Source organism: Haemaphysalis longicornis, unplaced genomic scaffold (assembly GCF_048455015.1).
Source record: "Haemaphysalis longicornis isolate Haplotype H1 unplaced genomic scaffold, Haemaphysalis longicornis Haplotype H1 scaffold_1, whole genome shotgun sequence".
NCBI lineage: Eukaryota > Metazoa > Arthropoda > Arachnida > Ixodida > Ixodidae > Haemaphysalis > Haemaphysalis longicornis.
Window position 1 is genome coordinate 131258855 of NW_027526203.1, and position 23936 is coordinate 131282790.

At 47.7% G+C, this 23936-nt stretch overlaps 1 protein-coding gene across 1 annotated transcript in view; it reads left to right on the forward strand.

Moving 5' to 3' along the window:
• Positions 1–252: 252 nt before the first annotated feature.
• The window catches only part of LOC144165894 (uncharacterized), a 28950-nt gene continuing 5266 nt past the window's right edge, over positions 253–23936 (forward strand). Inside the window, exon 1 of the mRNA XM_077695639.1 lies at positions 253–710. Within this exon, the coding sequence (XP_077551765.1) occupies positions 256–690 (435 nt within the window). The 5' untranslated portion in view covers positions 253–255 and the 3' untranslated portion in view covers positions 691–710. The remainder of the gene's footprint in view (positions 711–23936) is intronic.

Here is a 23936-nt window from a genome sequence, read left to right on the forward strand (position 1 = left end):
CTGAGTGGCCGCAGTTGCCTACTATCTCGCGCCGCCTCGCTAACAGCTCAGCTTTCAGCGCCCTTGCGGCGCAGCGACAAAGAAGGCATGCGAGCGAGCAGAGGGAAACGTATCGCAGTGGGACACGCAGCCTCGCTCCCTTGATCTCAACTGCGCATGTCCGTGTGTTTTCCACGGCCGCTGCCAGGTGACGGCACCAGTATCTTCGGCCGTGCGCTCCGCGGTTCGTATTTGAATTGTCCATGACTCTACATCATGGACGCGGCGGAGACTGCGGAAGCTGCCAAAGGGTCCGGGAACCTGGTGCCGGTGGAGGCGGCCGCTGGGGCAACGGACGAGGCCACCGCGGCAGCCGGGGGCGGCGACAGCGGAGCCACGGGGAAGCCTGGTGATTCGGGGGACCTGTCCAAAAACGGCGTCACCGGAACGGACGACCACCTAACGGCAAGTGGGAACCCCGATTCAATGGAAGTGACCTGGATTCCTGTAGCCAAGCGGGCCCATGTCGACGTTTCCGAGGGTGGCACAAACGACCACACAGCCCAGGCCGACGAGCAGCCAATGCCGGCGACGCCAAGGCGTCGTTCGACAACGCCGAGCAAGACAAATGTATCTGAGCGCAGACCGACAGGGGCGGCGGTAATGGCACCAAAGCACCTAGACGGCCCGGGGCCCAAAGGCGTCTTCTAACGACGCACTGGACTTGAGAGGTAAGCACCACGTCCCCGGTTTCTAGTCGGTGAGAGTGGAAACGGAGCCTTGTGAGTCACTGAACCTTGCAACCATGGAGGAAGAAAAAGTTAGGAGACGGCGCAGCCGGAGAAACGTGAAGCCTATACATAAAAAGTAAAATCGAAGTCGGCCCAGGCGTCACTGCACCACGTGACCCCACCGCACCGCCTCTGTATGGGCCGCCGCGCTCTTCAATTTCGTCTGCTCGAAACTGCTCTGCGGCCCGTTGTCGCGAAGCCTGCTATATGTTGGTTTTTTTTCCCACGGCTTTTGTCTTCCGCACGTACGCGGCACTCCTGCCCGCACACGGGCATGAGATCGCCGAGCAGACAAATGCAGGAAGGACGGGAACAGCTACCGCCAACGAAACACGAGAGATGCCCCGGAGTCGGAGACCGCCGCCGCCGCCGGCCCACCCGACCTTGGAGGGCCGACTGCGGCGGCTTGAGAAAGGGAAACGGCGGAGGGAGCGGCTTCAACGGACCTGGGCTTGCGAAGGCTAGCTGCGTGACGTCATGCCGTCTCCTAACTTTTTTTTTCCTCCATGCTTGCAACCCTAAACGTCAAAGGTCTTTCGGGTAAGCGACGGCAGAGGCAGGTATACTACCTGTTGACTGACCTGGACGTAGATGTACTAGGGGTTCAGGAGACGGAAGTGGAGGGTTATGATGAGACCGCGGGCATGGTGCGACGTTTCACGTCGCGGAATTTTGTATGTGTAAGCCATGCAGTTGGCCTGTCCGCTGCCTGCCTTTTGTTTGTCAAAAAGCTGCGGGGCCTTGTCGTTCAACATGTCTTCTCCGGTTTATCGGGCAGGCTTGGGATTGGTGATGTGGCGTTTGCTGAACTGCAGTGGCGATTTATCTGTTTGTATGCGCCGAAATACGCTAAAGAAAGAACTGCATTTTTTCAGCAACGTACGCCCTTATCTTACGGCAGAAAAGCGACTAGACGTGTTAGGTGACTTTAACTGCTTCTTGTCATTGCGCGAAAAGGCTAGCGCCACGCGTTTTCGAGATGAGTACTGCACTATTGTCTGACATAATAGATTATTTTGGATTAGTGGACGTGGGTGAATGCTTAGAAGGCGAACGTGATGTGAAATTCACGCATTTTCATGGAGTTAGCCACACCAGACTGGATAGGGTGTATATAACCGACTTGGTTGGGATATGCGAAGGGTACACTGTAAACCTTTTCTGACCACTGCTTGGTTGTGTGCAATCTAGGATTTAAAAATGGACCAACTCCATTTAACTGGGAGCTAGGAAAGTTAAACGACAAGCTGCTTCTAGGCGGAGACTTTGTGGAAACAGTGAATGGTAAAATACGGGATAGAGGTGGGTAAAAGCTGCGAACAGTAGGAGGAGTGTAAACAGGACGTCAAACTAAGGGCCATAGAGAGGTCCACTGTCGTTAAATACGAACAAACAATTATTGATAAAACGCTAAGATCTAACCCAGAGAAACTAACCCGCGAAGAGTGCAAAGAGCCCGGGGGGCACAAACAAGATATTACAAAAATTAACCAAACTTGAAGTGCTGGACGCCGAACGCTATCGGGGAGCTCTCGTGCGTGCGAGAGTAGACCAGTTAGCGTCCGGAGAGACACCTACTAAGCGTGCGATGGGTTTAGTGCGGGCGAACGCGGGACTCAACGAGATAAGACAAACAGTTTGTGGGAAGGGGGACGGACGATAAGCATGAAATCACGCCGGCGTTTTTCCACTACTACAAAGGATTCTTGCATTTCGCAGGGTTGATTTGGAGGCTTTTAAAACAGAGCTCCTCGGCGCAATGCCGAGATTCGATGAACACAGTAAAGAAACTTTAGAACAGCCCATAACACCTACAGAACTTGAAAGTACCATCGACAACCTCAACCAGGGAAAATCGCCAGCACCTGACGCGTTTTACAAGGCGTTTAAAACCGAGCTTGCGCCACTCTTGGGCGTACTTTTTAAAGAGGCTCTGGAACGTAAGGCATTACCACTATCTCACGCACAGGCACACACGATACTAAGGTTAACATTTTCTGGCTAAGGTTTACATTTTCAGGTTTACATTTTCTGCAAACAAGGTTTACATTTTCTGGCTATTGTTGCGCAACACTTTTTTTTCAAGGCCGCGGGGGAAAGCGAGGGGATGGCTTGAGGGAGGAGTTCTAAGGACAAAACAGCTGCCTAACAGCGCACCACGTGGAAGAGTACCCGGGGCTCTTCAACTTAACGACGAAGCGTACTTTACTGCGTTAAGAGGACAGCCCCATGCCTATGCGCGTTACGTTACGCATATCCAATGGACGATGCAAGAAAGCAGGTAAGATTCTGCGTGCATCGCTATACAGCAAATAAAATAAATCAGTTCTCTTTTCTTCCCGTTGTCTTTGGGACGCTAGGAACAGTGGCTTCATGTTATTTGTATTAAAACTGCGACTGGTAATTACCCGTGATATCACCTAAGTTGAAACTCTCCACGATTGTGTAGCCGCCTTAGCAGTCAAACGTCGTTTGTATGCTTCGGGGTCTTTTCAGCCAAACAAGAGTCACAGCCATTTTCTGTAACCATTCTCCTCCTTCTCTTCTCGTAGATATCCACATGTTGACAACACACGGGAATTGCTCAACTCTTACCACTCCACTGTAGACTACATAATTAAGACAAGTAAATGAACTCGCACTAATAAAAATATGTTTAGATTTAGAGCTACAGCAGTTTCCCTAATGAATTGGTTTTCTCCTGTAAATATTTGTGCAACAGTTCCTCGACCCTCTTTCATTTGTTTACTTTTTTCATAAATCTTCATTGAATTGATTATTTAATTACTTATACATTCCTTTCATTTTTTTCTGAGTAGCGAAGTCCTTTTTCACAAAAGTGCCGAATGTGAGCCTCATTGATACCGATGAGCCGCGATCAAACATCGCTCCTATTCGGGACGCTGCTTTGGCGTGCATGATAAAAGGATATCGCCACACTTGCCTTGGAACTGATCTTTCAAAAATACAGGGCCCACACCCATCTATACACTGATGGATCTGTGACAGCCAGCTCATCGGCTATAGGAATCTGGTTTCCGTCCTCCTGTACCGCCTTCAGCGCAACGCTTAGCCACAGGACGACGTCCATGGTCACCGAACTTGCCGCTCTGCGTGCTGCTTTCGCCTACATCATCGACCAACCAGCACATCAGTGGGCAATCTTCACCTGTTTCTCGGGCGGCCCTTCAGTGTTTAAAATTGTACCAGAAAGATCAGCTTGTTTTCGACATCCATGCATTGCACTTGCAAGCTCTAAATGCACACCATCATGTAGAGCTTCAGTGGATTCCTACCCACTGCGGTATAACTGGGAACGTCAAGGTGGACACTGCGGCATCGATAGCGCATGATATGCTCGGGCCAGTGATACCGATACCGTTCTCCAGAAAAGATGCTGCTGCCCTAGCCCACAAGGCTGCCTGGAGATTTCAGCGATCTATGTGGGCTGTTGCGCCGCAACATTAGGCGCCGCTTCACTCCATAGACCCGCACGGGACCTTTAGGATGCCTGACGGACTTTCCAAGCATGACGAAGCGGTTCTTCACCGCGTGCGGCTAAATGTCGCTTACACAAGTTATTTTCGATTCAAGATGAAACAGGCCGCTTCCCCCTTCTGCACTCTTTGTGACGTGCGCGAGGACTTGAAGTTTGTAGGTGATGCGGTCGTGCCCCGGGTCGGTGTTGCGAGTGAGGTTTTGCAAGAGTACAATTTTCGAAATCAATGTTGGTAGGCAAAACAAATTCACGCTTTCCAGATGTGGTGGTGGTTGTAATGTTGTTGGTTAATGGATCAACTTAGCCTTGCGTGGTATGCCGGCAATTTCTCTCCCGGTAAACACCTTTTTGCCGCTATGCGCGGGGAATCGCCAGGAGTCACTGAGGCTTGTGACCCTTAAAAACCGGGGAATCAGGTTTAAAATGTCGCTCCTTGTGATCCAATGGCCTGTAGGGAAAATAACATCGTCCAAAGAGGCAAGTAAAGCGGCTCTCCTTCGATGTTCTTTAAACAAAGCTAACCGCTCCATCGCATGTTCTCGGCAGTCCATAAGAAAATGTCCGATGTCATTTGTTACATGCACTACACGTTGCGCACAAACGGGAGGAGATAAGGTTCATCTTATGAAGCCACGCCGGTATCCGCACTTATACATGACATGAGATGCTATTACGTGTTCGATAAGCTTGGACGAAATGCGGGTAAGAGAAATAGGGTGGATATTAGTTGGGGAAGAGCAACTGCCTGATTTGCAGGTAGAAGATATTCTTGCTTTTTTCCAGTCACCTGGAACCTGACCTGTGCATAAGGATTGATCAGATATTAGACATTGCATTTCACTTGAAACAAGGGTATTATTGTTACTTAGGTAACTTTTTGTTAATTTCATTACAACCGGCAGAGGAGGTTACCTGAGTTTACGGATTAATTCAGCGATTCCGTTGGGACTAAATTGAATTTCGTTCTATGCACGGGATGTAGGGAATGGTTGAACTGTGATGGAGGCGTTATGGACGGGATTGAATACATAGGTAAAGTATTTAGTGAGAAAGTTAGCACATTTGTCACTGTGTACACATTGTTCGTCTGTGTTTGTGAGTTCAGATTGATTGCTCTTTGACTTAGGGGAGAGTAAGCGCCAGAACTTGTGGTTAGTTTCCAGTATATATTGTAGGTCCGTGGAAAGAACCTTCACTTTGGCATAGGCTGTTTTCTTTTTTTTATGCATTGGGTTGCACAGAGATGGTAATGATCTCAGGCTAGTGGTTCCTTTTTTCATTTAACTGATCTGTAAAGGCATCTTATCGTATTCCGAAGGAGTTGTAGGCATTTAGTCAACCACGGGTTATTATACTGAGATTTAACAAGTAGGTTAGGAATAAATTTTGTTTTTATATTTATTAGCTCATTTTTGGACCGTTCTCAGTTAGCATTGACTGTGCGTGTTTCTTAGGTTTTACAGAAGTGAGAAAAAAATCCCATAAGCTCATTATTAATGGCATCGTAATTACCATGCTTGTAATCAGTGATGTGTGCCTGTGGATTTTCTTGCAAACGGAAGGGCTATGGAAATGTTTAGCAAGCTGGTGTCACTAATTCTGCGCAAAACGTTTACACTTGTAATGTCATCACGACAGGTGGTTAGTAACAGGTCCAGTGTGTCGTTGCCCCGTGTTGGACACTGTAACTTGGTGAAGGTTAAAGTCTAAAACGAGATCAATACATTTGTTGGCTTCATTCGTAGCTATTCTGTTTGGGGTTGAGAGCAGGAAGGACCAGCTCACCTTAGGAAAGTTGAAATTGGCAAATAAAAAAACAAGAGTGCCAGGATGTTTTGTTTTCAAGTTTGTCACGGCATGTGTGAGTGGAGCACAGAGGGACCGGTGGCTAGTACCAGACGCTGAAAATCGCCTTGACCGCAGCGTTTTGTATGAGGACGCACACTAATTCAAGGGTATCGTCCTGTAATGGGAGGAATGATGATAGCGGGTTTTTGATAGCAATGAGGACACAACCTCCTCTGCGACCAATATAATCCTGGTGATAGATATTATAGTTTAAGTTGGCAGGGAGATGAACAATGTGAGCAGGTTTCGGTCACTACTACGACGTCGGCTTCAGCGTCTTCAATAGAACTGTTAAGTTTGGTGCACTCTGGAATCGCACTTCGGACGTTAGTGAGCATGATGTTCAACTGTAAGAGCGACAATGTTCGCCGTTGAGATAAAAAGTTGGTGGAACGATCTGATCTATGTCATTCGGTGCTTTTGTTAGTTTGAAGAGGTGGTTCAGCACATCCCCAAGCTAAGTGAAGTCTTTGCGCATTTGCTGATGCTATCGGTGGCAAGGCTGTAGGAGTAGTACTAGCATTTATTCCGACTTTCCTCTGTCATATCCAAGCTGCCTGACCAAAAAATAACACAAGAGAACCCTGCGGAAAAACAATTACGATTAGAAGTGCTTAGAGGCAGAAACTGCCTGTTAAGATGGGGAAGCTGAGAAGATTCGTTGCACAAAAAAATTTATCGCGTGCGTCAGAACCATGCAGTTTAATTTCCGGCTCGCTATCGAAAACAACAGCTGCATAATTTTGCTGCACATTAGTGACGATGAAGTGCCCAACATCAAATACTCGGTTATCATGAAGCCAGAGCTGAGAGTCTACATACCACAGACGACTGCGGTATAACTTGCTTGTGCAGTGATTACGCGGCAGGCTACGCAGTTCACGTTGCACTTAAGAGGCTGAAGTGCGAAATCTGCCTAGATGCTTTTACCATAAAGAGTAGCTGTACGGTTTCATCAACAGATGCCTAGTGCAGCCTCTTTAAGGAGATTGACGGGTGTGAACGCTGTGGCCCACAACTAAATGTTGTCGTTCAGGAACATTCTGAACTAGCCGAATATTTTAAGGGGCTGTGCAGGCAAAATATAAGTTTTTTTTTTCGAAAGATTTAGTGTTTTATAAGGCCCTAAGCACTTGTTCGGCAGGAAACGATGCTTTGTTTAATGAGAAATTAAATATTTTCAGCGAAATTTTTATTCTACCGCTAAATCTTGTTTTCGTGGCGTCGAGAATGACGTATTAGGAGCAGGGCCAAAACATTCTTAAACATCCGTATATTGGGAGAAATGGCTGGAAACGCTCATTTATCAATGCGCGTGACTTCGCAAAAATGACGTCACTCAATGAAGTCATTGTTTGCAATCACGTCATCAATTGGCAATTATTTTGACATCATGTCCGGTTGTGTTTTTTTTTGCGCGTTTTCCCTAGTTTCCCTAGCATGCTTTGCCCGCACCCTGTCGGCGGCCGTCCCCATCCCACAGCCGCGAACACTCGGTGCGGTTACTGCACGTACTGCTTCAGAATGGTGCGCTTGGATGCGGACAGAAAACTTGTAGAAAACTACGGAAACGATGAGGATCGTCGCTGTCACTATTGCAAAAAACGTTTCACGCGGCGAAAAAACATGTACCAATATTTGAGGAACTGCGATGGCTGGAAATGCGAATGGTGCAGTGACGGCTTTCAAACTCTGGAAAAGCTAATTAATCACCATAGCGCAGCGCACGGATTCCAGGCGGAACCCGTGCAAGAGACGTTTGGCAGTAAAAAGGTAAGAGATCATTTATTTCAAACTGCGCTACCTTTTTAATGGCACTTTGAGAAGTCTTTCTTGCTATATGGGTTGCCTTTTGCTAGCAGACGATATGTTCCGCAAATTTGTCAAAGCTTGCAACATTTCCGGAAATATGCACGTCGGGTTACTCTTTCCATATTTTTCCTCTTCGGAGCTTGAAGTCCCATGGCCTACGGAATTTTATAATGCATATTCAAGAATTTTGACCACGAATTGCGGTCGGTCCGGGCAATCCTTTATTAACAATTAATATTTTGGCAGTTTGTAACATTTCATCAGCAGATAATAACTGCCCAATATTTCTAGATGTGGCTATCTAGATCAAGTAGTAGTAGTAGTAGTAGTAAGTATTGCGGAATGAGGCGGACTTAGACTTCCATAGCTGCCCGCAATTGCTCCGCCTAATCGTCCCCAATACAATATCAGAGACTCTCAAAGTCATCACACCTCACTTAGTCCTAAAATAAGAGACACCCAATGTCACCACCCCTCACTTAGTCATGTGGACTGCAAGAATCCGAGTAGGACATGAGACATCTCTCTTCGCACAAATGTCCTTCGATGTAGCATGGGGCACTCCTAACTTCTGGAGATCACGAAAAAAGTTCGTCCGCTCAGGGTTGGTTTTGGAGCAGTTCATAATGAAGTGATCAATGTCACCAGTCACACTGCACAAGGGGAACAAAGGGGATGAAACAACGTTGATTTTATGTAGCCAAGCTGGTGTACGGGCTGAGTCTGTTCTTACTCGGTGGAGCAGGCAGGCTTCGGCTCTCTTCAGGCCTTTCGTCACGACTGGTTGATGTACTGGTCGCCACAGCTGCCTAAAGTGCTCGCGAACGGTCTGTTTCTGTATGCGTTGGAAATCGCCGCGCGTTTGCACCGTCCTTGTAGATGATAAGGCGTCCTTGGCTAAGCTGTCGGGATGTTCGTTTCCCGCTACACCGACGTGCGACGAGATCCACTGGAATTTCACGGTGAAGCCTTCATGCTTGAGCCGCTTTAGTAGAACTAGGGATCGCTGACAGGTCTTTTCAACAGGTATACCCCGCTGCAACAGGTGAAGGGCTGACTTTGAATCGCTGAATATTGCGGTCCAATTTCCAGTGGATGTGTTCTTGTTTTCGCAATTTTGTTTGTGCCTTAAATTACGCAACGCACCCACTTGTTTGTACAATTGTAGCTGTGCTGCAGCCCGCTCCCTCCCTAATATATGTATGCAGTTTGGATATGATATGAAAGTTACAGCCGTTTGCGCTATGCGTTGTTTCTCCTAGAAGACGGGGGAAAGAAAATGGAGTGTGAAAAATATGTGCATATTGCATTGCAATTTTTTTATTTTCGGACTTCAGGCCTGTCTCCCAAATTTCGTTAACAGGTTTAATGTGAAATGCCCGATACTGGCAATAATTAGTCATATAGCTATTGCGATTACTAGCCAGGCGGCCTGAAGCGTGGCGCCCGTTTTCTCCTTTCGTTCTGTTTGCTTTTTTTCGCCATGAGTTACGTACGACGGAACCCAAAACAAAAAAAAAATAAAGTGATGTTAGACGTAGCTTTACCCCATAGCTGTGAGTTCCGTCCGGGTAACCTGAAAAAAAATTGAAGTTACGCCCGATCCAGTAAAAGATGAGTCACGTCCGACGGAACCCGAGAAAAAGAAAGCATGACGGAAAGAAAGCACAGTGCATGCCTTATGTTATTCTACGCGTCCGTTTCACTATACGCGACGTTAATTCGAAAAAATTACGCCCATCTTCCCGCGAGGGAACCCTGATGTGATGCAACGCATCAGGGGGGAGCGTTCGGACTGACGCTGGTATTGGATTGCGTCAGTCCACTCGCTGAAGGGACTGTCGCTTCCATCACGTCTTCATCGGAAGATCTTGCACGGAGGTATCGTCAAGAAAAGTCAAGTCAAGTGCGAGAGCGAGCGCTGGACTGATCCGGCGCCGTGCGCTCCCCCACTTATATTCCCGCTTTTGAAAGGAGAGGAGCCGGGGGGGGAGAGTCGCGCACATGCGCACACATGCGCGCACCCAGAGCAGCGAAGCGCACACGCGCAGCTGTTATGATAATGAGACGGAGTGAGAGTGTTGCGCACAGCTGTCGGAGAGAAGAACGGAGGAGAGTTGCGCAGGTGCAGTGAGCGTGCGGACAACGCCGCGACGACGCAGGAGGGACATGCCTGAGAGCAAGAGATGCGTCGCATCTAAAAGATGTTGCCGTGTTGTCCACTCCTTGGGTTGTACAGTCTGGAGCGTGGTGCGCGCACTTGCACGCGGATTTCTGTAGCGAGGTGGGTTCGAATCACTTTCGGTATTCTAATTGTTTTTTAATCACATAATACTGAAGTCCTGTTAAACAAATGTACGTGCACTTTTTCCTATATGCGACGCAAGAAAGAAAAGGAACGACGAACATAACGTTAGCAAAATAAAACCTCTTGCCCCATGCGCTAGTCCAGTTTGTATCTTAATTCCTGCCGAGAACGCGTAGTTGACATGACTGAGTGCCAAGAGTTTAACGTGCCGAACCTACACATATGAGGCGCGTGGTGTGGAGGGCTCCGGATTTTGACCACGGGGGGCCTTTAACGCGCGCAGAAATCTGGAACACTAGAGTGTACGTTTTTGCTTTCCGCCTCCATAAAAGCGGCCACCGTGGCCGGGACTCGAACCCGTGCCCTTGGGTTCAGCAGCACAACGCCATCCACTGATCAGCCACCGCGGCGGGTCAGTGCCAAGGGCTAGTCTTATAACAAATAAAATTAATAATTTGTTAGGGGTAGTAAAAATTGCCCTGAGACTCTTTTCTTTTCGTAAGAAAATATATCGATAAATTTATTACGAGATTGATGTCCAAGCCCACAAAACATCCTCGAAAATTACATTTAAAAATCTCACGAAATATGAAGCGTGCAAAATCAGTTGGGGTAGTTTCGGGGACATTTTTTTAGGCTGAAGTTTTGGTGCGTTGATTTAACATGACTCGTACTGAATCCGGTACCATGCATAACATTTGGTGGACCTTGCAGTAGCGGTCTCCTTTCGCCACTTGAGCCATGTCAATTCTCGGTAGAGGCGTAGCTTATACGCTACAAACTGGCGTAGCGCAGGCGGCTGTAGGTTCAGTTTTGTGAAATCTAGTCTTTTCCTTTCCTTTTGTGTACCGCATCAAAGCGCATGCGCACTCGTACAACAGAATGTCTTGTTTGATAAAAAAAATGGCGCAGCTGGCACTAGTGGTATTCCAGACACCATACTAGTGGTGCAAGGTTGAATGAAGGAACAGCAGACTGGCGGCCCCTCTCCCTTCGTGGGAGACCCCGCTGCTGCACTTCACAACGATTTCCGAACTTGCCGCTCAAAACTCTCCCTGACTGGCAGGCCGGGATTGTTTCGTCCGCAGGCTTTCACATCTCTCCCAAAGTGGACGGTATTAGCACGCGCTAGAACCGGTAGCGACTGGCTTCGCGAACTCGGTGTCTGTAGCGCGAATAACTGGCGCCTGTGCTTCCGTGCACTTGAAGCGTGAACGCAGGTGAACTGGCGAGTTAGAAGAGCACGCGATACCACGCCACGAACGCTGAGCAGGGTGTTCTCAAGGCGCACAGTCACGTGCGCTCGGAATTTTTTTTCTTTTCTTTTTTTGCGAGCTCATCACGTCGCGCAAGCCCACGCGCAAACCTGGCCGACGCCGGGCGCTGCTTACGAGGCACACGCTCACGTGTGCTCCGTCTTTTTTTATTGATTGATTGAGTGAACGACTTTTATTTGCCCAGATTTGTCGCTTAGCCGTCGGTCAGGTGCCCCATGGTCCCTGGCGGCGGTCGTGGCCATCTGGACGAGCCGGGTCTGGACACCCGGGTTGGAGCTGAGTAGCGCGGTCTCCCCTGCTCCTTCGAACTTATGTTGAGTGCAGGCTGTCCTGCCTTTCTGTTTTGCGGGTCATTTCTCCGGAAAGGGCAGGACCATACCATGTGATGTAGGTCATCCCTGTCACCGCACGTCTTGGATTTATCTGATTAGAGCCCTGGGTAACATCGGCTGTAAGCAAATGGACTGGAGAGCAATCGGTGGAGAGCAATGCCATTTGCTCAGTGTCCTGTTCGGGGGATGGGTATTTTGCCCTTTCTAGCCTATGGTGGTCAACTATATCTCTGTAGTACACAAGTCTGTCCCTGCCTGACCGTCGTATCGAGTGAGCGTCTGCGTTAGGAGTTCCGACATCGGCTCGGTCAACGAAACCTCGAGCTGCGTCGTGCGCACACTCGTTCCCGGCCAGGCCAGAGTGGGCCGGTGTCCATATCAGTTGTATTTTGCCGTCTCGCTCCATCCTTATGCCGGATTTTAAAATTAGGAACACGTCGGGTGAGATGCATCCTCTCGCATAGTTTAGAATGGCCGACTTGGAGTCGCTTACTATAACTTTGGTCTTGGGGGACGCGACCATTGCCAGGGCAATGGCCACCTCCTCACCAACCTCCGGTTTCGCCGTCCGGACCAAGCCGAGGTGATGCAATCGCCCTGTCGATTCACTGCCGCTAAGGCCATTGCGTTGTGGCTGGTATGTTCGGCGGCATCCACGTACATCACGTCCTCGGATTTCGCGAATCTTATTTTGGTACAGAGCCCTGGCTCTGGCCTGCCGTCACTCCGCGTTATTTACCGGATGCATGTTTTTGGGGAGTGGCGGGATATATACGTGGGTCCGTATATCCGCTGGTATTGAAACTTTCGCGCCTTGCGCACGTCTGTAATTTATTTTAAGAAAATATAGAATTTCCCTCCCTGTCTGGCTCTTAGAAAGCCGTTCCTTTTGGGTGTTTGCGGGACTTCTATAAGCTCACTGAGGGTGCTATGGAGGCCGAGAGCTTCAAAGCATTCGTTCGATGCTGTTATAGGTATACCGAGGGTTTGTTTGTGCGCTCTCCTATCATTGCGTTTATTTTGTTGTCTTCAGCTCGCTTTAGGTTCAGGTAAGGGGTAACGTATGTCATCCTACTTAGAACGAAAGCCTGTACCAATCTCATTAGGTTATGCTCTTTCATTCTATGGTGCCTGTTTGAGATGCGCGAGATGAGCCAAATTGTTTTATGGACATTTTTCCAGCGCGCGTATAGTTTCTACATGTTGTGCCCGTTGGCTTGAATTCTGAGGCCCAGAACTCTGGTGCTCTGAACTGTCGGGATACGCTGCGTACCACATGCAAAAAGTTGAATGTGGGGGTAGATTTTGTTTTGATTGATTGCTATTGGTTTCCCCTTTGTATCGGGGTGATGACATGTCATCTTACTAAAAAGGACTAATATACCTATGTTTTACACTCATGGTTTAATACTAGCGCTGCTTAGGGCAGGCACAAAAAGCCTATTAGGCACAAAATACTTTTTTTTTCTGTTACAGGTTGTAACTGTCCTAGGCAATAATCCCCTCTCTGCTTTTCGTCCACCAGCATTCTAATCTTTTCGTCGCCTCGACAGGCTTGAAGTTAACTTCCTCTCTGCTACCATTAACTCCTAGGGTTTCTGAAAGCCGAATATTTCCCTCATGTAGATTTGGATGGATACCCTCACATTCTAACACAATGTGCCACATAGTTTGTGTTTCTTTTCCGCAGACCACGCATACCCCATCATTTTGTGAATACTTCCCACACAAAGCTCTCAGTTCGCAAGCAACCTGCTCTAGCCTAAAAAAGCAAAGCACTGCCCTGGGAATTATCATAGAAATTTTCCTTTCTGATGTTCAATTTATCAGCAGTGTACATCTCTAACGACGTTTTAGCTTCCATTTTTTCTCTGCATTTATTGGTTTCAATCTGCCTTGCCTCTTTTTTTGTTACCTTGGCTGTTTTGGATTCTCCACTGTTTTTTCCGTATTTCATCGTTAGCCTTCTAGTCTTCCTTAACCACTGCGTGTCCACGGTTTTCAAGTATAGGTGCCTAAAAACCATAGCTGCCCACCTTCGTTGATTCATTGCTCTCAACCTCATCTCAAAGCATATTTTACTCTGTGCTTCTCTAACTTCAAACGACGTCCAGCCCATATCTCCCTGTACTGCTCCGTTAGTTGTTTTTCCATGCGCGCCTAAGGCCAAACGGCCTACCATTCTCTGGTTCACTTCAAGGCCTGTTAGAACGCCTGATTTTAAGCAGAATACAGCATTCGCAAATGTGAAACCCGGAACCATTACTCCTTTCCACATTCCTCTTACTACTTCATATTTGTTATACCCCCACAGAGCTCTATGCTTCATTATAGTTGCGTTTCGCTTTCCCTTAACCGTAAGTTGCTCCTCGTGAGTTCTTAAGTAGTTATCCCCTTCGTTTATCCACACTCCCAAATATTTATATTCCTTCACTCTAGGTTATTCGCCTTGCTGGATAGACACTGCGTCAGTGGTAGCGTCATTGAAAACCATTATTCCTGGTTTTTCTGCACTAAAATTTAACCCGAGGTCGATGGCTTCCTGGCCGCTAATATTTATTAGCTGTTGCATATCGGTCTGGTTATCAGCTAAAAGAACAATGTCGTCTGCGTATAACATTCCCGGAATACGCTGTTGTACCACTTCGCCTTGCAGAATATGGGTTAGGCTAAACCCTACTTGACTTTCTTCCAGTTTCTTTTCTAACCATGCCATGTAAAGCATGAACAGTATTGGGCTCAAAGGGCATCCCTGTTTCAGTCACCGATGGATGTTGACCTGCTGGGCGCATTTATGTCCTTCCCATGTAATGTGCACTCTATTGTCTTTATAGATTGATATAAGGAACTGTATTAACTCGTCATCTAATCCCTGGAGTTTGAGCATCCTCCACAGCCGTCCTCGGTTTACGTTGTCATAGGCCCCTTTAATCTTTTTACTTTGTCCTATGCCCCTTTAGGTCTAGTCAGTTTTGCGCCCTCTGCTGGTGGGACGGTATATTGATAGCTCTGATTTTTGTGGGGAGCAACTTAAGCCTCTCGGTCTTACGTGCTCTTCCACAGGCTCGATCGCCCATTGTAGGGTGTCCTGTACATGCCCGTCGCTACCCCTGGCCACCCAGAGCGTGACATCATCGGCGTACAGGCTGTGATGTAGTCCCTTTATGTCGTCTAGGATTTTGGGAAGTCCCATCATGGCCAGGCCACATTGAAAAGGAAGGGTGAGAGGAGCGATCCCTGAGGCGTCCCTCTGCTCCCGAGCTCCAACTTCGCCGATTCCAGCCCCCCTATAGGGACCGGGCAGCGTATTTCCAAACGCTTCGCTGCACAGAGCACCCACGTGACATGTCTGTTCTCGCGATGTAAAACGGTAATTCAACGTGGTCATTGGCTGCGCCCAAGCCTAAAGCGACCTAAAACATACCAAATCACCATTATTAACAAAAACAAAGCGTAGATTTGAGATTTAAAAAAATTATATTTAGGAAAATATCCGCAATTAAAAAAAGATAACCCACGAGATAGACCTGCCTGGGCTCGAACCCAAGCCATCAGCGCCAGCACTCAGTGCTTTACGTCAAGGCTACAGAGCCAGAACGGTGGGTTTGTTTTAGCAGGAGCCTAAAAGAATAGCGCGCGCAGTGACATCACACCTGTCACGTGCGTGCTCTGTGCAGCGAAGCGTTTGGAAACACGCGACCGGGCAGCTGGACGGGTGGCGCTCCCCTCGTCAGTGGAATGAGCCGGTGCATTGGACTAAACAGCCTCCCGTTGTTTTTGTCGTGTTTGTTTCGGTGCTTTGAATGCTTTGGTGGTGTTGTGAGCGTATATGTGCGGTGAAACAAAATCAAGACAGATGTGTTGGGTTCTCAGATGCAGTAATGACTACGTAAACTTGTCGGATGCTTTTAAAGTAGGGTATCGGCTGCAATGGCATGAGCGCTTTTTGCAGCGATCTGCGCTTGGCTACACCCGTTCTGAGCACGAATATAACTACTATTAGTAGAATTATTTTCTTCTTAAATGCACTAACGGCTACGCAAACTTATTGGAAGCTTGTAAGGTTGGGAATGGGCTACATTGACACGAGCGCTTTTTGCAGCGCTCTGCGCCTGGCTCCGCGCGATCTGAGTAGGAATACAGCTATTAGCAATATTATGATTCATTTCTACCACTTTAAATTATCTTCACTGGTTTCGATGACTACAGTTTCCACGCCAGCCTTAGCGCTGGGATACCTCGATACGTGTGCTTTAAATAGAAAGGCACCTGCATACGAGATGGATTACCGTGTAGCCGTAGAAATGTTGCGGTAGTTTACACTTTCTGTAACCGTGAGCTTTGTGCCTTCGGTTTTGGTGAGCGACACTCTGACAGCATGAAAGCCTTAAAGCCGAAGTGTAAATCCCACATTTGTGGTGGTCGTTTTATCAAGAGCCAAAGTTACTCACCAACTCAACAGCCCAAGCTACAAACCATCCACCATCCCTCATCCCCTTCCCGTTTTACCACCTGCGTATAATAAAGGCTGGCACCGATAGTTAAAAAATGTGGCAGTGCTAACGTGAGCCGGTGTTTTTTAATGCTGAAGTATTCTTTACAGAGTACCTAAAAAATCGTGTAATGCTTGGTGAAGACACCAAAAACGCGCGATTAGTTGCCTCAAATATGGGCGCATCAGCCCCAGTCCTCCAGCACAGACACATTTCCGACACGCTGGACAAAGTTTATATTTGGATAGGGGGGCACGTAAGTTCAAAATTAAACAGCAAAATCATCTAGCCCTCCGTGTAATGATTATGATGGTTGAACGCAAAGCTTTCTTCCTGCGAAATCGAATGGGAAATGGTCAAAGTCAAAGACGCTGCGATCAAAAGACCAAACTGCGTGCTGGTCAAATTCGACGCTCAACTAGTCAAAGTTTAAATCAAGAAGGCAACCAAGGAAACCCATACAATAGAGCTTTGCGATAAACCCTCATCGTCGTTAGACGAAGGTGTGCATGATTTTTCAAGCGTAGGTGGCAGCTTGTAAACCGACCGCAGCATTCAGTTGTGAAGCTGAGTACAGGTTTCGGGCACCCTCCTGTCTTGCGTCCTTCAGCAGGAATTGGTTTCTGAAAAACCATTTACCAACTAGCCAGCAACCATTGCAATTCTTGTAAATCAATGCATCACCACGACAAGAAAGAACGTTCTGCTATCATGCGGTATTTATTGTATCAACGATTACCGATGACTGTAGTAAGAGCATTTCTGTGAAATTAAACACGTTTCAGCCGTAGGTAATGAAGTTACGGAAGCGTCGTCCATCACAATTTCTGTTTTGAGGTAAATCTTAGAAGACACACCCAGTTTTGTCTTTCGCTTGTGCACGACGTCGACGCCGTTTCGTCATCAACTGCCCAAGGCCAGCGCCGCAGCATTCCTAGATTGGTTGCACACACCGGCTTCGTGGGAGCATTTAGCTGCAGTATACTCCTCGATACGCGACACTGCATGCAGGCATCAAAACATTGCATGAAGCAACGAACTTTCACTTCCAGCTTTACTTCCAGCTTGTCGCATTGAGCGTCGTCTGCTATTTGTAAATACTGAGTATGGGCGTAAATCACACACACGGCATGCCTCGTAAACGTCACATTCACGCTCAAGATTTAACGATCTGAATAATGCACGTGGCGTTACGTACGCTTTGCAAGCCGCACCGCAGAAAAACGAGAGAAAGCCATGCACAGTTACGCTCCGCTGACCGCCACCAGCATTCCACTGACGAGCGTGTCGCCACGGGCGGCGCTGTTCGCTGAAGCGACGGTGGTGCCATACAACGGCCGCCGGGTCCCTATGGCAAGTGCATAGCCGGTCGATCCGTAACAAAGTTTTTGACGTAATCGTACGTCCTGCGGCCTATTCCTAGCTTGTTTATGTTCTCCAAGATCGCTGTGTGTTTTACGTTGTCGAATGCTTTGGTTAGGTCGAGCCCTAGGATTGCCCTAGTGTCTAAAGGAGAACAGTTCTCTCCGTCAATGATTTTGTGCTTAAGCCAGAGCTTAACGTCTTGCGTCGACAATTTTGGGCGAAAACCTATCATCGCTACCGGAAAGAGTCTTTCCACTTCTGCGAGCTTTCAAGTCTTTGCAGGATCGCATGTTCGATAAGTTTACCTACGCATGACGTAAGTTATATTGGTCTTAGGTTATCTACATGCAACGTTTTGCCGGTTTTCGCGATCATCGCCACCTTGGCTGTTTTCCACTGCCCTAGGATTTGGCCTCGTTGCCAGCACACTTTTATGTACCGGGTTAAGGCCATGACAGAGCTGTCGTCCAGGTTTCGCAGCATCTTGTCCGTTATGCCGCCTGGGCTCGGGGAAGATCTTGTCCGCGATGGTCCTGAATAGCACCTCGTACTTCACCCACCGTGATGGGACGGTCCATGTGTTCATTCTCCTTGCCCGTGTATAGTTTTAGCTCCTCTTTTGTGTTCGTCCCTTTATATTTCACAAATTGCTTTAATTAGGTCGTCGTCCGACCCTTCGAGTCGGTGCAGTAAAATGCTCATGGTTGTGCTTTTGAGTGATTTTGCTATTTTACGGGTCAATTAGGCAGCGAAGAATGCTCCAAGGTTTTGCAAGGCCAATCTGGGGTTCCATGCTGTCGCTTGTACTGTGCCAATTTTGCCGCGTAAGTTGGTTCGCATAGTCATCAATCTCCCGGTTCAGGGCTGCAAGACGTCTGCGTAAATTACGGTTTAACGTCTGGCTTTGTTGTCGCCTTTGTAAACTTTGCTTGGCCTCCCACATGTGTAGTAGCCTAGCATCGGCCTGACCCAGGTTGGCCTCTTTCGGTATGTCTTTAGTTGCTTGCTCCATGCTACTGCGTAGTTGTGCTGCCCATTCCTCGATATCTTTAATATCCTTCTGTGGGGGGCTGGCGTTTTCGATTGAGTCAAATTCGGCTGTTCTGATTTGATGGAAAGTATCCCAGTCTACAATTTTGAGTTGTCTACCCCATTTGTGATTTGCGACCCCTGCCTACAATGTGGTCGCAATTATGAAGTGGTCGCTGCCGAAGTTTTCTTGTGTATCTAGCAACATGGCTTCTGTTCGTGTGCTGTTTGTGAATGTGAGGGCTGGTGATGTGTCTCCGCTCACACTGTTTCCTGTCCGAGTAGGGTGCGCGGGATCTGTCATCAGAGTAAGGCCCTCCTGTTGCGCGTCAAGATATGCGCGCCAATATGTTTCCTTTGACTATTTCTAGAATTTTGCGGAACAGCTTTGCAAATCTGTGGTTTTTACGAGGGGAGCTGTTTATGTTAAGTATGAAGACACTGCCCACCTAGTGTTGCCTGTCTGGTATTATTTCTACGAGTACGTGATCCGCGGACGTTGTGCCATCATCAATGTCGCTATTCGTGCGGCCGGCAAGTCACGCTTGACGAGGGCCGCCACAATCGATTTCTTTTTTGGCTCATTATCCGAGGCGTCATTTCCTAGCTGACAGTAGGACTTATAGCGTGATAATTTTGCTGGGCCACCCGTCTCCTGGAGACAGATGACGTCCGGCGTATCATCTCGAGTTTTGGTTTTAACAAATTTGCTCTAGGTTACCCCTTTTGCGCTGGAAGCCCTGACAGTTCCACTGCCAAACGACAAGCTTGTTGATCTTATTCCGCGCCATAGTACCTTAGCTGAGCGTTAAATGGGTCTGGAGTAGGGTTTTGTATGTTTTATTGGGCCCGCGCCTCCCCCCCCCCCTCCCACGCTGAGGCGCGGGGTGGCAGTTTCAAGTAATGTCGCTCTCGAATTGAGGGCTTCAATTTTGGCGCCAATGCTCTCGGCGAATTTTTCCAGCATGGCTTCAAATTTTTCGCTGAGTATACCGCTCAGCCTTTCCCCGAATTGAGTAATCATTTCTTCTTTTACGTATTCCCTTGCCCCGGATACCCCAGGGTTTCTCGAGATGATGATGATGGTTGCATTTTAATGGCGCAAGGCCAGCTGGGGCAAAGAGCGCCAAAAACAGATGGTTAGCTACAACAGATTAAATGTGTATACTAAAATTGAATAGCAACAGAGTTAAAAACAAAGACAATGGAGATGGCTGGTGTAGAGGGCCAGGTTGTGATTATGCATGATATGATATGAGTTTCAGAAATTGAACTTCTGATAAATACTTAAAAACACGTTTGACTGTAAACATTGGTTCATCGCCTAAGAAGTACGATGGGTGGAGTGGGATTTGTTGTCTGTAGATTTCTGGAAAGTGTTTGCGTCGTGTGGTGTGGAGTGCCTTGCATGTGATTAGTATGTGAACTACGGATAGGCCTTCTCCACACCTGCTGCACACGGGTCTCTGAGACCCAGTGAGCAAGTGTGAATGTGTTACATAAGTGTGGCCTATCCGCAGCCTGGCTAAGGCTACTTCCGTGTGTCTGTCTTGTTTGTCTGTTATGTATCTACCTAGGTGTGGCTTTATAGTGTAGAGTTTGTTGTCTGTTTGTGTGTCCCATGTTTCCTGCCAAGATTTGCGCAAGGCTGTCCGTACCAGTGGCTTCAGGTCGAGGTAGGGAACACACGGTACATCTATGCTACTACGGAGAGCAGCCACAGCGGCACCCTGGTCAGCAATTTCGTTCCCCGGAATGCCACTGTGACCTGGAACCCAGCAAACAATTATTTTTAGTTTTGCGTGATCAGCAAATGTTAGAGCTTTAATTAGATGCTGGAGCACAATGTTTTTCGTAGGTCTGAAGCAATGCAAGGCTGTTGCCACACTTAGAGAGTCTGTAAAGATAATGGAGTGTTCTGTTCTGGTTTGTGTAATGTGTTGTACTGCTAATAGGATACCATGCGCTTCTGCCGTAAAAATGCTGCTATTTCTGTGTAATGTCTTCGTACTGGTAAAGTTGGGGCCATATGCAGCACATGCGACGGCCGAAGAAGACTTTGAAGCATCGGTGTAGAAGGCGGTGTGCGGGTATTTGTGTTGTAACTGTAGGAAGTGCTGTAGTATAAGTTCTCTGGGCGCATTTCGTTTGTCGATGTGTTTGAAAGAAATATCACACGAAATTGCTGACCTCTCCCAAGGCGAAACGAGGTCAGCAATGGAAGACTTTATGCTCTCCTCAAATGAAATCCCTAGTTCCTCAGCGAGGGCTCTCACTCGTATAGAGAAAGGAACGGGTATCGACGGCCGTGCTGCAAACAACGGATCGGATGAAATGCTGTTTATGATAAAGCTACATGGGTGATTTTTTACAGAAGTCGCCTTAATAGCATACAGCAAGGAAGTGTAAGAACGCTGGTGTTCAAGGCTCCACCTATCACACTCTGCATACAGGCTTTCAATGGGACTCGTCCGGAACGCTCCAGATGCAAGACGGAGACCCAAGTGCAGGACTGGGTCCAACATTTTCAGAGCAGTTTTACAGGCGGACCCATAGACGACACTCCCGTAGTCCAACCGTGAGCCAATAAGGCTGGTAAAAACGCGGAGGAGTATTTGTTTGTCCGCTCCGTAGGAGCAATGCGAGAGGACCTTCAGGATATTCATGGTTTTCAGGCATTTCTGTTTCAGCTGTTTTATATGCGGAATGAATGTCAGTTTTTCATCAAGTACCACGCCTAAAAATTTGTGTTTCTTTTTGAGAGGGATTGAGACACCTTTAAGCTTAATATCAGGATCAGCATGAATCCCTCGCCTCCTTGAAAATAGAAGAGAAGTACACTTTTCAGGATTCAGCTTAAATCCATTCCTGTCTGCCCAGTCAGCGACTTTGTTGACCCCAAGCTGGACTTGCCTCTCACAAACCGACAGATTACAGGATTTGAAGGAGATTTGAACATCATCTACATAGAGAGAGTAAGAAATGGTTGGTGGCAAGCCTTTCCCAAGAGAGTTCATTTTTATAATAAACAGCGTGCAGCTCAAAACACCCCCTTGAGGCACACCGTTTTCCTGAACGTGAGCTCGAGAATATGTATTGCCCACTCTTACACGAAAAGTTCTTTCTGACATGTAACTTGCAAGCGTATTTAACATGTTGCCTGACACACCAAAAGACTTAAGGTCGCTAAGAATTCCATAGCGCCATGCAGTATCATACGCTTTTTCAATATCGAAAAATACTGTCATACAATACTGTTTATGAATAAATGCATCTTTGATGTAGGATTCTAAGGCAACGAGTTGATCATTTGTAGATCGACCTGCCCTGAAGCCTGCCTGGCAGCTCTCGAGAAGTCCGTTGTACTCCAAAAAGTACACAAGCCTTCTGTTAATCATCTTCTCGAGAAGCTTACACAGGCAGCTTGTCAGGGCGATAGGGCGATAACTGGCGGGGGAGGATGGGTCCTTCCCCTCCTTCAGAAAAGCAATAACTATAGCCTCCCTCCAAGACCTCGGGATGTGCCCCGAGAGCCATATTTTGTTGTATAGGTGAAGGAGTGTAACAAGAGTGTCTGTGTGCAGGTGTTGTATCATTGTATATGTTATGTTGTCTGGGCCCGGAGCTGAAGGCTTACAGCCGCTCAGAGCAGCCCTTAGTTCATGAAGCGAGAACTCGGAGTTATATGAAGTGGCTGATCTGTTGTTATCACATAATGGCTTCTTTTCAGCGGCCGTTTTATGCTTCAGGAAAGTGTGTAATGTGCGGAACTGGACACGTGTTGGAAATGTTGTGCGAGTGTGTTAGCCTGGTCTTCGAGCGTGTCTCCTGTTGGGCTAACCAGGGGCAGGCTGTGTGTCTGTTGCGCTTTAAGTTTCCGTATTCTTGTCCAGACTTTGTGGGTGTCAGTGTACGAGTTTATGGATGTGAGGAAGGCACGCCAACTCTCCCTCTTAGCCTCACGGCGCACGCGCTTCCCCCGGGCCTTCGCTCGTTTGAAAGATATCAGGTTATCTGAAGTAGGGTATCGACGAAGGATACCCCACGCCTTGTTCTGGGCCTCTCGTGCCTGCCTACAGTCCTGGTTCCACCAGGGCCTCCTTTGGTTGCGTGGGGCACTGGAGACCTGGGGAATGGACTTTTCAGCGGCGTCAAGAATGTGCGCCGTGACCAGTTGGGTTGCTTCCTCTATGTGTAGGTGTGTTATGGATGTGTGGTGTAGTTTAGATGTTTCTGTGAATGTGTTCCAATTAGCTCTCACTTCATTGAATTTCTTGTGGGAAGCGGAACTGTTTCGGCCTATATATGACAGGGAGGTAGGGAAGTGGTCACTACCGTACGGGTTGGTGTCCACCTCCCATTCTAGGGAAGGGAAGAGAACTGCTGAGCCGATAGCTAAGTCTAGGTGTGAATAAGTGTTGTGTGCTATGTTATGGTATGTAGGCTGTTTCTTGTTAAATAGGCATGCTCCTGATGATGTTAAGAACCTTTCAATGAGGCGCCCCCGCGCATCTGTTCGAGAAGAGCCCCAGAGTGAGTTGTGTGCATTCAGGTCACCTAATAGTAGATAAGGTTCAGGTAACTGATCTATCAGAGTTTCGAAATCAGAACTTGTTAGCCGATGATCAGGAGGGATGTATATGGAGCATATTGTTACTAGCCTGTGAAAGATTATCGTTCGGATAGCAACAGCCTCGAGGTTAGTGCTCAGAATGACCGGATGACATGCTAAGGATTTTTGTGCGATTATAGCCACACCACCAGAAGAGGTTGGGCACCCATCTCTGTCCTTTCTGAAAACCAGATAATTGTTGAGGAAGTTGGCATGTTTTCTGTTTAAATGTGTTTCTTGTATGCACATGACACTTGTTTGGTTAGCATGCAGTAACTCGTATACATCATCAAGATTTTTAAGAAGGCCTCTACAGTTCCATTGGATGATATTTTGTCTTCCCATTATAGCCATTTAAGAGCAACTGGAGTTGTGTATGAGTGTGTATTCATGTGTTATCTCTCGGGGCTTGTACTCTTGGGAGGGGCTTTTTGGGCCTGTCTGTTGGCTTGGACGTCAAGGCCGTTCTTTGCGCTGCGATGCAGGCAGATACGGCCCGACGTCCATCTCATCTCCAGATGTCCTGGGTGTGCCCGACAGACTGGGCTCCCTGGACCTGGATGTAGCACCCTTTAGGGCGGTTTTCTCTTC